The sequence below is a fragment of the Cucumis melo genome, chromosome 2 (genome assembly GCF_025177605.1).
Source record: "Cucumis melo cultivar AY chromosome 2, USDA_Cmelo_AY_1.0, whole genome shotgun sequence".
Classification (NCBI taxonomy): domain Eukaryota; kingdom Viridiplantae; phylum Streptophyta; class Magnoliopsida; order Cucurbitales; family Cucurbitaceae; genus Cucumis; species Cucumis melo.
The window spans coordinates 10,531,068-10,546,313 of record NC_066858.1 but is presented as its reverse complement, the minus strand read 5'-3'; the positions used below and the strand labels follow the sequence as shown (position 1 = coordinate 10,546,313).

General features: G+C 32.1%; 1 protein-coding gene across 1 annotated transcript; it reads right to left on the bottom strand.

Moving 5' to 3' along the window:
* Nucleotides 1-4,247: 4,247 nt before the first annotated feature.
* Nucleotides 4,248-11,849, bottom strand: LOC103487218 (phosphoglycolate phosphatase 1A, chloroplastic-like). Its single transcript, XM_008445462.3, has 11 exons — nucleotides 11,453-11,849; nucleotides 9,849-9,916; nucleotides 9,559-9,651; nucleotides 9,270-9,341; nucleotides 8,911-8,982; nucleotides 7,888-7,947; nucleotides 7,115-7,167; nucleotides 6,718-6,815; nucleotides 6,131-6,230; nucleotides 4,894-4,997; nucleotides 4,248-4,536 (listed from the first exon to the last, which is right to left on the bottom strand). Exons 1-11 carry the CDS (start codon nucleotides 11,754-11,756, stop codon nucleotides 4,430-4,432), a joined length of 1,131 nt encoding a protein of 376 aa, XP_008443684.2. The 5' UTR covers nucleotides 11,757-11,849; the 3' UTR covers nucleotides 4,248-4,429.
* Nucleotides 11,850-15,246: the final 3,397 nt, after the last annotated feature.

Genomic DNA, 15,246 nt, shown 5'->3' with positions numbered 1-15,246 from the left:
AATACATTATAATATAAAGTTTATATTTTAATTAGACTTTATTATATAAATTTAATTTTGGATATGATTCAAAATTAAATTACGAGAAAATAAAATATTTGAATGAGTTCAAATATTAGTTTAATGTGAATTAGATTCATATTAAAACTATAGGTTAAAATTTAATGTGTATGTGATACCTATTAAAACAATAGGCTGTGAGAGAAATTTATATTTAAATATGATTCAAAATTTGGATTAAATTAAATATAAGATATTTATTTTAGAAATTAATTAATTAGAGAATTAATTAATAGTTTAATTTAATTTGATTTAATTAAATTAATTAAATTAAAACTATAGGTTATGCGAGAGATATTCATTTAAATATGATTAAATGAAATATTAATTAAATATGATTTAATAATTTTTAAATTAATTAAATATTTTAATATATACTAATGTAATATTTATTTATTAAATTAATAGGGAACGTGGGTGGTTTTTCCATGTTCCCATTTATTCTCTCAACTTCCCACTTCTTCCGTCTGAATAAGAGGGAATTTTTTGTGTAACAAAACAAAAAGAAGTTGTGTGATTTTGCAGGTACGTCGCATTCTCTCTAAAAAAAATTTCTCTTTGAAAAAATTCTCTCAATTCAATTTGGTTCCCACAAACCATCTGAATAGAAAGGTTTCCAAGTGGTGGTGCCTTAAATTTGTGTTTGGTAGATTCAGAGTCATCAACGAGCGTAAGTTCTTCTTTTCTATTTTCTTGAAAGCATGCTTAGTCATAGAAATTAATTTTGTAATTATTTTTCCAATGTATTAGTATTTTTAGGTTCCAATTAAAATTGGGTTAAGGTTTTGTAATTCTTATGTTGTAAAGGGCTTTTTATCCCTTCAGAATGTGAATCCCAAGTCTTAGTAGGGGAGAATCCATGGTTTGGGGAATAGTGAATGTGCCAAGACACTGATGGAATCCTTGGGTAGCTCATGTGACTTGGGTCACGAGTGAATCACTAGGTCGGGAGAGGGAGAATCCTAGATCTCAGTGATGATCATGAATTATGAAAGGATTTGAGCACGTGGTGCTTGTGACGTTCGTTGTATTGATGATTGATTACTGTGGACTGACGCGATGAAATTTATATATTACGGTTTGATCGTATTATTACTTATCCTACTATGTTTTCAATCTAGAAAGGTTTTTCAAATCTGTCACTCGCTAAGTCTGATTGACTTATGTTTTAAGTTTTCCCTTTCACAAGTTGTTAAGCGTTGAAGCCAAATGAAAGACGGATCTCAAGCGTCGTAGCCTAGTTAAAGAGGAAAGATAAAGTTACTCTATAGTTTTACACGACGTGCTAACTGTAGCCACCTAATTTCATCCTACATTGATTTTTATTCTTTAAAATATATAGTAATCGTAATTTTGGCTAAGATTTCATTTAAAAAAAAGAAAAAGAAAAAAGGGGATAAAATATTTTGTAATTTAAAATATTATGTTTTTTTAATCTTTTTATTAAAATAGAAAATAGAGCCATTAATGAGAATATCTATTATTTTAAAAAAATTCAAATCATTTTTGACTTACCATTTTAAGAAAAAGATAAATACAAAATATTTTCTTATTTATCATTTTAGGAAAAAACAAAGTATTTTATTAATATCACATTTGATTTATCATTTTAGGAAAAAAGTAAAATAACATATTTCATACAAAATTCTTTTAATTTATTTTTATCATTTTAAGAAAAACACAAAGTATTTTATTTTATACAAAATCTTTCAATATCATATTTTTACTATTTTAGAAAAAAGAAATTCAATAAAATAACCTAATTTGATTTTATACTTATTTTTCCTAATTTGTAGCATACCCCGAGGTCTATAAATAGAGATCTTTTGTCATTTGGAAAGAGGGGAGAAGAAATTATTTGAGAAATTCTCCAGGAGAAAAAAAATGTATTAGAAAGAATCTCTACGAGATAAAACAATATTTTTGATTGCTTAGAGAATCTCTGCAGAATTTTTTTTTTAAGATACATATTTCTCTACAAAATGTGGGTTATACTTCTTTTTGGTTTATTTTTTTATGCGTTATCTTCATTTTTATTTATTTACTTGTCTTTTTTTTTTTAACCCTAAATCTAATCTCATAGAGGAAAAACTTAGTTGGAGGTTGCATTAGGTAGGGATTTATTCCCAAGGATCTGCACCTCATACAACAAGCAATTTCCTTCGAGATTGGGTCCTTATGTCTGTTCTTCTCTTTTTTAAACGTAAAGAGAAAGAAAAATTACATAAGGAACAATTCTTTTTTTTTTTTTACTACTTTTTCATCGTCATGCCAAAACAAAAGTTTTTTAACCTTTTTCTTCTTTCTAAAAAATAGAATTTAAGAAAAAGTTATAAGCTAAAAATTTTGTATTATTATTATATTTTTTTTATTATTAATATATATATATATATATATATATATATATATTCTTTTTTTCCTTTTAGAGTGGCGGCAAGGTTGCCGCCACCTTCTGTTTTCTTTCTTTTCTTTTCATTTATTTCTTGTTGCATCGACCGTCCACATGACACCATTCACATTATGCGCACACCGCATAAGCACTGCTCACTTGATAGGAATAATGTTAATGGTTTGCACGGATTCATCACAATCAAAACAAAGAAAGCAATAATTTTCCCTTTTAAATCATTCAAGAATAATAACAATAATATAGAGAGATACAGAACGTGTTATGCATAGCTCGAACCCAGAAGGAATATATTTAGAAAACACTACAAATCATTTAGCTTATTCACCCAAGCAAAAGTAAAAAAGACACCTACACAGGAGTATTTAGTTTAAGGTCACTCATGCAAGCTTCTGGTCCCTTTTCTTCCTCGAACACCTCTCCTCGCCTAGAACTCTCTCAGCAGCAACTCAACTCCTTACACTCTCTTAATGAAACTTCTAAAATAACATCACTTCTCCTAGGTCTTCACTCCTATTTATACTAATCCTTTAGACTGGTTACTTTATTTGTTCGCCGGTTTCGAATTATCACTTTACACTTGTCGCCTTATCGTTTTGCTGCACCATGCAACCAAATCAAAACTTGACACGTAAGCTTGACGGTTAACTCTAGATTAGACATTCTCTCGAGATGCAAATCTTATCCTATCGGAAAGCCAAACTCTTCCTCATTTACTACTTCCAGGGTAGCCAAAAAATTTTCTCCTTTTCCTTCCTTTCCTTTCCTTTCTCGTGACGGACCACTACCGCCCACTTCCTTTCTAATTCTGTCTCGCGTTAGTCTATCAATGTCTATTAAATATATTAATAGAAGCCTATGGTGTCTATAACTAATAGGATCTGAAAATTTGCTATAATTTGTAAATATTTTGATTTATTACACTATATTTAAAAATGTCTAAAAAAACCTTAAAATAAGAAATTATAAATATTAGAAAAATAAGCAAAAAGAAACTCTTAATTTGTAAAGAAAAAACAGAAAAAAAAAAGAACATTTTACCATTCATCTTGTTATGTTACTTATCGATTATACCATATTTTCTTTTAGAAAAATCAAATGCATAGGGTTGTATATATCAAATATACTTTCGTAGTTTCTTGTTGATTCACAACAATATTCGTATTTTTTAGAAAAATTGTATTATTTGTGTAGGTTTTTTCTCTTAAGAAAATTGAATTTGGAAAGTTCATAACCATAAAAGAACTTTACTAATATGTTTGTCGTTATTATTATTAGGAGAGAAAATGGTAAGTAGGGCTGAAAAAGTAAATAGATTTAGATTTTGTGTAAAATAATAGTTCATTAAGCTATTTATGTAAAAAAACAATAGAATTATGACAATAATGTAATCTAATATATTTATTTAGACTATACATATAAAGTCCTTTTTAAAATTGCATATTGAATGAGTCTAAATAAACACTCATTCAATATGCTTTAGATCCATTAATGTTATACTTGGCACATATTTTTAATACATATTATGGATACATCAATGTTATACCTTGAACAAATTTTTAAGATGGCATCTAAAGCAAGAATGTTATGAGAATTAACTGTTCTCCTCCAAACGAAAGACTCTGCTTTCAAACAATTTAGAAATTGACTTGGGATCTGTTTTAGGAGAACACTTGGAGTTGTGTTAGACACGTCTTTACTTCTCTTTAAACACTCTTTTCTATTACTTCCACGTTAAAAAAGCATTTAATCACACTTGAGCTTCGAGAGAGAGGAAATCTCAAATAAAAATATTTGCTTCTTTTTTTTCTTTTTCCATGTTCAATTTTTAAAAGTCAAGTACAAATCCATACCCAATTTTCACATATAATTCTGTATTCAAATACTTGTGAAAGTGATAATATGGTTGCATTACAAGAATTGAGAAGAGAAAACAAATAGCCTTGTACATGATGGGTCATCTCATACAGTGGCAGCTTTGAGCGAGAGGAAATCTGAAATCTTGTTGGTGTAGAAATCTGGTTGAATGGAGTTGTTGGGACTTTGAAGTGTTGACAAGCTTGTAACACCTATTAAACAAATCTCAATAAATCACACTTTATTAGCTAAAAAAATTGGCTAAAAAAACTTGAAAACCTACTTTGGCCTCTCAATTAAGCAATCTAATCTAATCTTTTGTACTAGTCTCTCTACATTCAGTCACAATGTTATATTTTAGTTTCTAAATTTTATGTAAAAAATATATGTATGTATTATTTTCTATTGACAATCCAACTCAAAATAGTTTGTATGTAGATGTGTGTGACATTAATTAGTTTTTGTGGCGACAAAACTTAGAGATTAAATATGAAGAATGTTAAAAGAAGTAGGGACTAAAGTAGAATAGATGCTGAATTTCAAAGACTTAACCGAAAATTTATTATTACCTGATAAAACAAGAAGAGTCTTGCACCCACCATTCTGTCCAAACAGAATATCGGTATCTAATCTATCTCCAACCATGCATATTTGTGACTTCTGAATCCCAAACCTATCATTGCCATGAAAATTACATTATTTGTTTATAAGGGTTAAGAAAACAAAGAATGACCAACAATCAAAGGTAGAGCTCGAAGTGATACAATACTTCGTTAGTTAACAATATAGACAAGGCAAGTTCGAGAGCTTCATTCACTCTGAAGAAACATTCCAAAATCATCCTATGACAGGTCTATCTTACTCCTAACTGTTGATTCGCCCCAAAAATTCTTACTAACTAGTAACCATGTTCTCACCTAGACTAGCCCAAATTAGCCGTATTTTCCTCCTTTCTAGCATTCCTTGTTACACACATGTTTGATACGAGACTTGACATCAACCTTGAACTACAGTCAACAGACTTCTTCATAGATAAAAATTTCCATGAGACACATTTTGTAGGTAATAGTAATCTTTTAAAAACTAGTATAATCATGTCTACTAAAATTGTGTCAGGCTCAAATAAATTCTAATTTGCAAGGCCGATATGAATTTGGAATAATACAGCAACTTGTTGCCAGTGACCAACTATTCCACAACTCTTGGTATGTGATAAAAGCATTCTCTCACACATTAGTGCATCCATAGTATATTAATTGTGTCAATAACTCATTTTAATATGGTCATATATGAGTACAAGTTGCTAATAGAAATATATATTTTTTTCTTCTTACATTACCAGTGAGTGTCTAGGATCAACTTGCACAAACCTATCCTCCATCAAGTTCTTACATAGAACTATATGATATTTTTTTTCCTTTTTGTAATCTGCGTGAATGTATAGATCAACTTGCACAAACCTTTACTACTTTTACAAGACAACGAACTATCCTATTATATTTAGTTTCCAAGAAAATTCAAGAAAACTCTTTGAGATCTAAAATCATAAATAGTTGCCCACCATGACTAGAACCCATTCCCTCTAAAGCTCTTTACTACTTCTATTGGTCCTTATAGAACACTAAACCAACCATATAGAAATGCAGGGATAAAAGCACTTCTTAAGACATTCCTTAATCCCAATCACATCCTAAGAGAGGTACATAAAATAACCAGATGCTCTGTCGTATATCATTAGACAATTAAGAGACCTTTTATGTTGAACATTGTATAATTTTGAACAGAGCAGCAACATATAAACATTACTTGTTTGCTAAGTAGTCCATCATGAAAGTTGAGGGCTTCCCAACAACTAATGGCTCACGTTGGGTCGATCCACAAAGAGCACCAACCATTGAACCACCACCTGATTTATGGACACACAAAAAAGGGCTAAAGAGCATCCTCTATTTACACAAGTTCTTAAAAACTATAGAAACAAGGAAAAACAATTTAAAAAAAAAAAAAAAAACTTCTACTTTCTTAGAACTTTCTATTTTCAGCTTCAGAAACAAAGATCTACTTCAACAAAATGAAACTCATTATCTTCATTCTGGCAAATCAATGTACACCATGTTCTTTGCAGTTTATACAAGGAAACAAATTGAACACCTATCTCTACCTTCGTATGATATTGTTCCCTTTGGACATAAGCCTGCCTTCATGATCTTGTTTTTAAAACCACTAGAAAAGGTCTCCATGTTATTGGAGATAGTTGCTGTTTATATACTCCTTATCTGACTAATGTGGGACATTATTGTATACCCAACAAAACCTAACCTAATATTATTAATTATAAGTACTACTCCCTAAAACAAGTACTAGAAAACAGAGAAAGTGGGAGATAACTGAACCTGCCCACTCTTGCGCATCTGTCAGATGAGTGACAGCATCACGATTAGTTGCAATGAAGAGGCAGCCAGGATTTTCTCGTATGCAGAGTGTTCCATACCTTCATTGCCAAAAAAAAAAGAACCATTTACGAAAAGTCTCTTAGGATAACCAATATCGTAACTCAACAGTTAAATGAGAGTCTTTTCAATGAGGTTGAGGTTCGAATTCCCGCTAACGTTGCATAGTTAAAAAATCTATAGCATTGCAAAAGAAATAGACTACTTCTTTAAAGGAAAAAATTTCACCACATGACCTTTTAAAAAAGAACGAAATAAACAAAATAATTGTTTTGAGAATTTTGTGATCATACAACTAGAGAACCAAGTCAATGTAATGTTTACTAGAGATAGGACTTACTGCACTTTGTAGTAGTTAAAGTATCGATCAAATCCAACCACAACAGCTCCCACCTTCATGGAAAACAGTAACTTTTTAAATAAAATTCCTCAAGTACGGAGCAAAAATGAGGAAGAGATTCTTGATTGAGTATAGTAAGCCCTGAATAAGATTAATGTATGAAAGTGATAGGAACGGCAATTGAATAGTTAGGAATATCATTAGCCTAATAAGCGTATATTAGTAATTAGTTAATCAATTTGTTCATAAGGATTTGGTAGTGAATGAGAGGAGAAAAAGGTAAACATTTTTTATAGTGGTTTAGGCTTGAGGGATTTCAAGAGAGAACGTCAAAGTGTTTCAAATTACTAGTCACTGTAGCTTTCTATCTTTCAATCTATTTTAGCTATTTGGTTTGCACCAGAAAGGAATAAGAAAGGAGACTAAGAAGAGCATTGCACAGGATATCAATAGGTAATTGGCAGGGTAGGGGCGATGACTTTTTGGCTATCAAGACTAGGGCAGGTAGAGTTTAGAGTCTCTCAAAGACCTCCTAAATAGCTTAAAATTGTTTTCACTTAGTGAAGTTCTACTTAGAGCTCTTCAGCACACAATAAAACTTCAAAATATTTCTGATAAGTGATAGTAGTCGATAGAGTTACACCTTTCTTTTTCTCTTTTCTTTTTATAGAAACAAAGAAAGGCTACATCTTCATTCCTATTTGAGATCATCTAAAGGAAATTAAATCTATGCAAGAAACTAGTATATAAAGCAAGAAAGATTAGAAATGTACATCCTCATCGTGCTCCATCAGAAATCCCGGCTTTAGTTCTATTTTCTTACCACCATCCTCCTGTAAGAAGATGAAATATTTATTCTATAACTTCACATCCATTCATCTTGACGAATGATAGTAAACTTTGAGTTTATGTGATATAAGAAGCATTGCTTATCATTCTAGCCAATCAACATGTACTAAGAGACTAAAAATAGAGGAAGAATGATTTTTCCATTTCCATATGCCCCCACGTGCACACAGACATATGAGGGGTGTCTATATGAACAGCGGGACTTATTTATGAAACCATGAATGAACGTGGCTGCATAACTCTTTATAAGCCTCATGAAGTCCTTTCACTATTAATCAAAGATCACAATTTACCGAATTCATTAGTGTAGTCAGATCATTTCAATATCCTTTTAAGTTACAGTTTAATAGACTACCATCAGGAAAATGAGAAACACTGTATTATGTACTGTAAGATTTTATTTATTCATGGAAATAAATAAGAGAAAATGAGTGCATGACATTGAAAGAACATAGGAGAAATACATAATAGCTGTAGGAACTCAAAATACTAATAACCTGAAAGATTTTGTTTTCTCTCCATTCCCTCTCCACGTAATTGGGCACATAAAAAAACTTATGAACTCTCTGTTTTTCTCTTTGGTCCAATTGGAGATGTCTTTTGTAACTCTTTTGATTTGAGGCCTTCTTTTTCTGACTCTATTATTATTATTATTATTATTATTATTGTTATTAATATTATGTGTAAACTTCATGAATTAATGAAATTGTTTTTTGTAAAAAATAAATGTCAATGAACCTAGTTCTTTAAACTATGCCAATGAAATATTGCAATGTCTGTAACAATTAAGGATCAGGCTCAGTAATCACTGCTAAAAACATTTGACATATGCATTTATTTATCAAAGTCACATTATACTTCACAGACTTGCAAGATAAGAACTGGTCGCATAGAGGTGACAGGATATTTCATAGCTCAAAAAGATCAATAAATTTCATCATAAATACCGGTCCACCAAGGTACTGATATCCAGCGAGTTCAAGTTCTTTCAAAATGCCTTCCTCACCAATCACATATATCTGAAATCACAAAGTCTCAAGTTCAGGCTAAAAATTATCATTGCCATGGAAATTTTACTAGAAAAATCACAATCACCTTGGGAACTTTGAGAAATAGGAAGTTTTGCAATAAATGCAATAGATCAGATAATGTAAAAATCGGTTTATCTCAAAGGTTAAAGATGTTTCTATGTTCCTTAAAAGCCATAGGTTCAAATCTCTATCCTCTTCGTGGTATCATATTTTAGTAATAAATAAAAGATTATGCACATCATAAGAGATATCAGATATCCAGAGCAATCAAGTACCTTCTTCTCTTTTGGGAAATCAATGGACTTCAAATATGCAGCGGCAGCAAAAGATGATGCAAAAATTTCTTCCTGAAATATTTGAAATTAGTTAGCAACACAATTTTTAAGATTGGATTTGAAGGACTTTTGTAACTATCCTATATACTTTTTGTTACATAGTTGGAGCCAGGAGTCTTCGTTTTCTCGTGAGCTTGATTTTCTTTGTATGCCTTTTCATTTTTTTTCTCAATTGTTGTTTTCATTAAAAGAAAATGGAATTCGATCCAAGAACTTCAAGTCACTGTACCTCAGTGACATTAAGACCAAGTGTTTCGAACTTTTTGCCATACTGCTTCCTGGACTTCGTTGAATTGTTGGTAACAAAAACTAATCGCTTTCCCTGAAATTTTAAAAGATAATAGATAATAATAAAAGTAAGAAGAAGAGAAAAGGCAATATGAGCTATCAACTAAAGAAAATTTCAGATTCGTGTATCCTTTTCACTCATGTACAAAATTTTCTATTAATTTGTCCCCATCACCACTGCTTTTAAGGCCGTAAGTCACCAAGAATGGGTTAGAAGATCAAGTTCTATACCTTTGATCGAAGCATATCAAGGGTTTCTGGAACTCCATCTATAAGCTTGTCTCCTTTCCATATAACCCCTGCAGTAAAATCATTGGAATGCTTTAACATATTGACTACAGAAGGGGGCGGGGATCTTTTTCCTTTCCACTACACCCTCAACAGGAAGACAAATATCATTGGAAAAACCAAAATTGGAGAAAATTTTGAAACATTCTAAACTGATAATATTTTATCTACTATATTTCCCACCCCAAATACAAAATTGTTAAAATAGTTGACGAAAAGTGGCCTAATTACACAATACTAACGGAAATCCAAACTTCCATTAAGTAAAAATTCAATTGGAGATTTGAGATTTTTAATTCTTTTTGTGATGTGAAAACAACAATTGAAGTGGAACTACTGTAACTGCGGGCAGATTCCTTTAAAGTATTTACAAAATAGTTTAATAAACATGTCGTTAATAGCCACTCCTTACAAAAACTTATTTCTATAAAGGATGTCTGCAAAACTGATACAAATACATGGCATTGAGAATGAGCTGCTCTGTTCCAACTTCTTCCTCAGATCAGCCTTCCATACGAGCTGAATCAGTCATGAGTTTCCCAATTGCCTCACCCTACTACATTTAGTTAGTTATTAAGGAATTTTGTAGAATACTAAATCCTAAATAAATAGGCAGCTACCATGGTTTAACCTATGTCCTCACAGCTCAATCTTATTGACCACTTGGTGGTCAAGTCATACCCTTTCTCCAAGCTAATGGACCATATTCATAAGAGTAATCATAAAATGAATCTTCTACAATCGTGCCTTCAACCACTGTGAAATTGCTAACTATTTTGGAACTACACGAAGTTTTATTCATGTGGGAAAAGTCCTCTCCACCTCACGTCTCTCTCTAAATTGGAACTTAACGCTCTCTAGGCACTTTTCTCCCATATAATATAAGACTTCCCAACAATTCTTAAAATTAGTTGAAGTTTGGTTTACTTGATAAGGAAGAGTTTTTTGGGATCTTGTAGACAAGATGTTGTATTCATAAGAAAGGTAATGTGTTCTATGGTAGGAGAATTACTCATGGAACCCAACAATAAAGTGAGTAAAATTTTTTTTTTAAGAAAGACAACGCGAAGATCTCAGTTTTTCTCTTGTATATAAGGTTACTAATTTCTGATTGTGTATATATTTTATTCGTATACATGAATTATGCTATTCAAAAACATCATCTACCCCAAATGAACTTGTCAAACTAGATCATCATCCTCAAAGACCTCTTCCCTCAAGTAAACTCCAATTTCTCCCATTTAAACGTCATAAACTAAAACAGATAAATCATGGATCAACTTCAAAGCTTAAGCTGATAGGTTACGGTAAACTTAATTGTATCAATAATTTAACATTTCCGCTCCCTTGTTGGCTAATCACCGTTGAATACAAAAATTTAAGCTAATGTACTAGGTAAACTGAACTGACTACATTAATACTTGAATAAAAACCAAAAAAGAAAAAGAACCAGAAAAGCAAGGATCCATCATTCACACAACCAAACGAGTTCTATATTTTGGAAGCAAGAAAACTGAACGGAGAAATGGGAGAAGAAGAGAACTGACCATCACAATCGAAAATGAAGGTCTCAACTGAATCAATGAGTTCATCAGCATTTTGAAGTGGCTGAGCAGAAGCACGAACAGCAAATCCCTCCATTCTAGACCTGTTAAACTTCCTGTTGGAGCTAGTATTCCATCCAAAACTCACATACCCAGAACAGGAACAATCGGGTAAATTAGGAGAAAAATGGTTGAAACCCAAGAATCTGGGGATGTTGCGGTTCAAATTGGAAAAGGATTTGGATGCATTTGTTGAAGAAGCAACAATGAGTGAATGAGAAGCCGCTGTGCTTGTTCTGCTCAGCATATCTGTTTACCTTTTTCTTTTCTGTAGCGCCTTGGTTTCTGTTGGCAGTTTGAGGCCGTTAAAACCCATTTTACAAAGAAAAATTTGTGACGTGAGATGAGTGGCGCTCCTTTGTTTGTTTGGGATTATAGTGCATTCAAAATTTTCTCTTTCCCAAAATCTTTGGTGTTCAATAGCTAAGGGCCCATTTGTAGTCGATAGCATTCTCTTGATGTTGGTTGTCAAAATTAGACTTTTTAAAAAACATTTATTTTATTGATCATTTCGCAAATTGTTTATGCTTAATGACTGCTCGTCATAACACACCATCCACCTCACAGTTCGAAATAAAATAAAATAAATAAATAGGGCTATACTCTATCATCTCTCACACGAGTAATTTTTTTGCGTTTCTCTCTTTTCTTTTTTTCCTTAGTTTGTTGTAAATTATTTTATACCGCGTTATAGTTGATCATATATTATAAAATGTGGTTGTACATTCTACCATGTACATAATAGTGATAGATTTCATACATTCATGGAGGTAGGTCATTACTCATAAAAAAGTTTGAAAATGGGTCATCATACAAATAAACTCAAATTATTTTGCTTAGGAGATAAAATATGTATTACCAATTAAAAGTCAAATTAGTTTGATCTCTCCATACTGGAAAATTTCGATCGAAATTTCGACAAGCTCGATATGTCAATAGAGGGAAAATAATTTTCCCTCCATTTCTTGGAATTAGAAATTTTGAGATTTCCATTGAAATTTTGAAGTTCTTTTTCTCTCCTTCTTTCTTTACGATTAGACCAGCTCAATTGGGGGCTGTTTGGGGTTAGGGTTTGGGCTGTGGGGTTGGGTTAGCCCAACCCTAACCCCCGTTTGGGCCCAAAGTTAAGGAAACCCTAGTGTTAGGGTTTCCTTAACACGATTTCATTTTCCTTCGAACGCCGATAACGCGTTTTCGTGAATCCGGTTTCCTCCTTCAGCGCAATCCGTCTTCGATTCATTCTCAAACCGATTTCATTTCGTCCTTCAGCGCAATCCGTCTTCGATTTGCAAGATTGAAATCGATTTCATCTTCTTCTCAACATCAAATTCCTCGAAAAAATTCATCCTCAAACCGATTTCATTTCGTCCTTCAGCGCAATCCGTTTTCGATTTTGAGTTGAAATCGATTTCATCTTCTTCTCAACATCAAAGTCCTCGATACTTTTCCTTTTTCTTTGTTTCTGTCATTTCCCGCATGGAAACCACGAACCGTTTCGTCTTCTACCTCATGTCTTCTAGGGTTTCTGTACATTTTACTAATGTCCGGTCGATTTTTGTTTTCTTCCTTTCATCCTCTAATACACTCGTTCCGAAAGGGTTTCTCCCTCAATTTTTTTATGGTTTCTGTTCGTAATATTTTGTCCCGTCGATTAGGGTTTTTCCGTGGAAATCCTTTAATCCATTCGATGGTTTCGTCTTCTCCCTCGATTAAACCATTATGCCCTTGCGTTTTCGCGATGAAACCGGATTTCGTGACGCCGAATCTCTCTCTAAATCTCTCTCATCCGTCTCTCTCACTCCGAAAGGGCTTCTGTGTTCGTTGAAGCCGACGAATTCGTTGGCTCCGAACACGATTTCCTTTTTGGAATCGTGGCTTTTGGCTCCTTGAAACCTTCTTGCCGCCGTGGTGTTCTGTATGCTCTCGGGTCCTTCGATTGCCAATAGGACAGATTCTTCACGTACCCATTGGAGCTTGGTAGGGAGGTTTGGAGTTCTCAATCCACTTTTTTTTAAAGCCGATGATGAGTAATATGTTTTGCTGAATTGTTCTCTATTGTTTACCAATTTCGTATGTGTTCTGTATAATTTGGACCTATGTCTTATGTTGTTCTGTATTGTTTACCTCTATTGTTGTAATACTCTTACAATTGTTCTCTGTTGTTCTGTATTGTTTACCTCTATTGTTGTAATACTCTTACAATTGTTCTCTGTTGTTCTGTATTGTTTACCTCTATTGTTGTAATACTCTTACAATTGTTCTCTGTTGTTCTGTATTTTTTACCTCTATTGTTGTAATACTCTTACAATTGTTCTCTGTTGTTCTGTATTGTTTACCTCTATTGTTGTAATACTCTTACAATTGTTCTCTGTTGTTCTGTATTTTTTACCTCTATTGTTGTAATACTCTTACAATTGTTCTCTGTTGTTCTGTATTGTTTACCTCTATTGTTGTAATACTCTTACAATTGTTGAGTTCATGATGAGTTGAAATTTCTGTACAATTGTTGTTTTTTGTTTACAATTGTTTTAGTATTAGCTCTCTGTATATGTATTCTTTCTATGGATTTTTAGTCTATGGATTTTTATGCTCTCTATTGTTCTGTATATGGATGTTTAGTATATGGATTCTTTCTATCTATTGTTCTGTATATGCTCTCTGTTGTCTCTTCCATGTATTTTTAGTCTATGGATTTGACTTCACATTTCCTTACTAAATTAATTTCACTCTTCTATTCTATTTAATTGTTCTGTTACAAAATATATTTTAATCTTCTCTGTATTCTTTCTGCCCAGTGTTGTCTCTTCTTCCTTTCTGTCCAGTGTTGTCTCTTCTTCCTTTCTGTCCAGTGTTGTCTCTTCCATGTTTTTGTAGGGCATGCTTCTGTTATAGGTTTTAGTATATAGGCTTTGACTATGCTATGCTTTATGTCAGTTGGTCTTTATATTTTTGTTGACCTCCCTCTAAGTCCTATCAACTTGCCCCATATTTCCCCTATATATTGGCACCTTTCCTCTTTTCATTCACTGCATTCTTCTTCCTCTTTGTATCATCTCTGCGCTTTTGAGTTACATTCTGTAAGTTCTCTTCTTCTTTACTGTTACCATGTGTCTTTTGTACCCTCTATGTGCTTGTAACTTATCACATCTCTGTGCTTTTTGCTATATGTTTTCTATACATTTCTGTCCTTTATTTATTTTCCTATAACTATGATGGAATTCCATTCATTTTTTTGGAATGGAATCAAAACTCTGAGGCTACTAAATTAAAATGAATCTTGTTTTTACGGTTTCCCGATTCAATCTTCATTTCGAGTTAAATTTATCGTCCTAAAAAGGTATGTATATTTAATTTTTTTTTCATACGTTTTCTATTGTGTTTTAATTAGAAATAATAATCATATTCTTTTCTTATGTAGGACGTTGCGACGAAGGAGTTCGAAATTATTTGAAGAGGTACTCTTGTAATAGCCGTTTGTAGGCTTCGATAATGTATTTTTTATTTTTTCGTTTATTTCCGGTTTTGTATAATTTTATAATAAACATTTTGTATATAGAACATTCCGTTAATTTGTTACATAATGTATCCTTTTAATTTTCTGTTTTTTAACAATTTTTTTTTTCTATATAGTAATAAAGTTTGTACAAATGTGGTTGACGCTTTCAAAATTTAGTACACACGTTCCAACGTTTAATCACATTTTTTTTTCGTAATTTATTCCAAACCGTTTTAAACAT

Bases quoted from the DNA above. Each gene is read 5' to 3' on its own strand.
- LOC103487218 (XM_008445462.3), bottom strand. From the start codon at position 11,756: ATGCTGAGCAGAACAAGCACAGCGGCTTCTCATTCACTCATTGTTGCT. The intron at 6,231-6,717 runs GTTCAGTTATCT...TCCATAAATCAG, and splicing joins AGATGCGCAAGAGTGGGCAG to GTGGTGGTTCAATGGTTGGT. The intron at 4,998-6,130 runs GTAATGTTTATA...TGGCAATGATAG, and splicing joins ATGGACTACTTAGCAAACAA to GTTTGGGATTCAGAAGTCAC.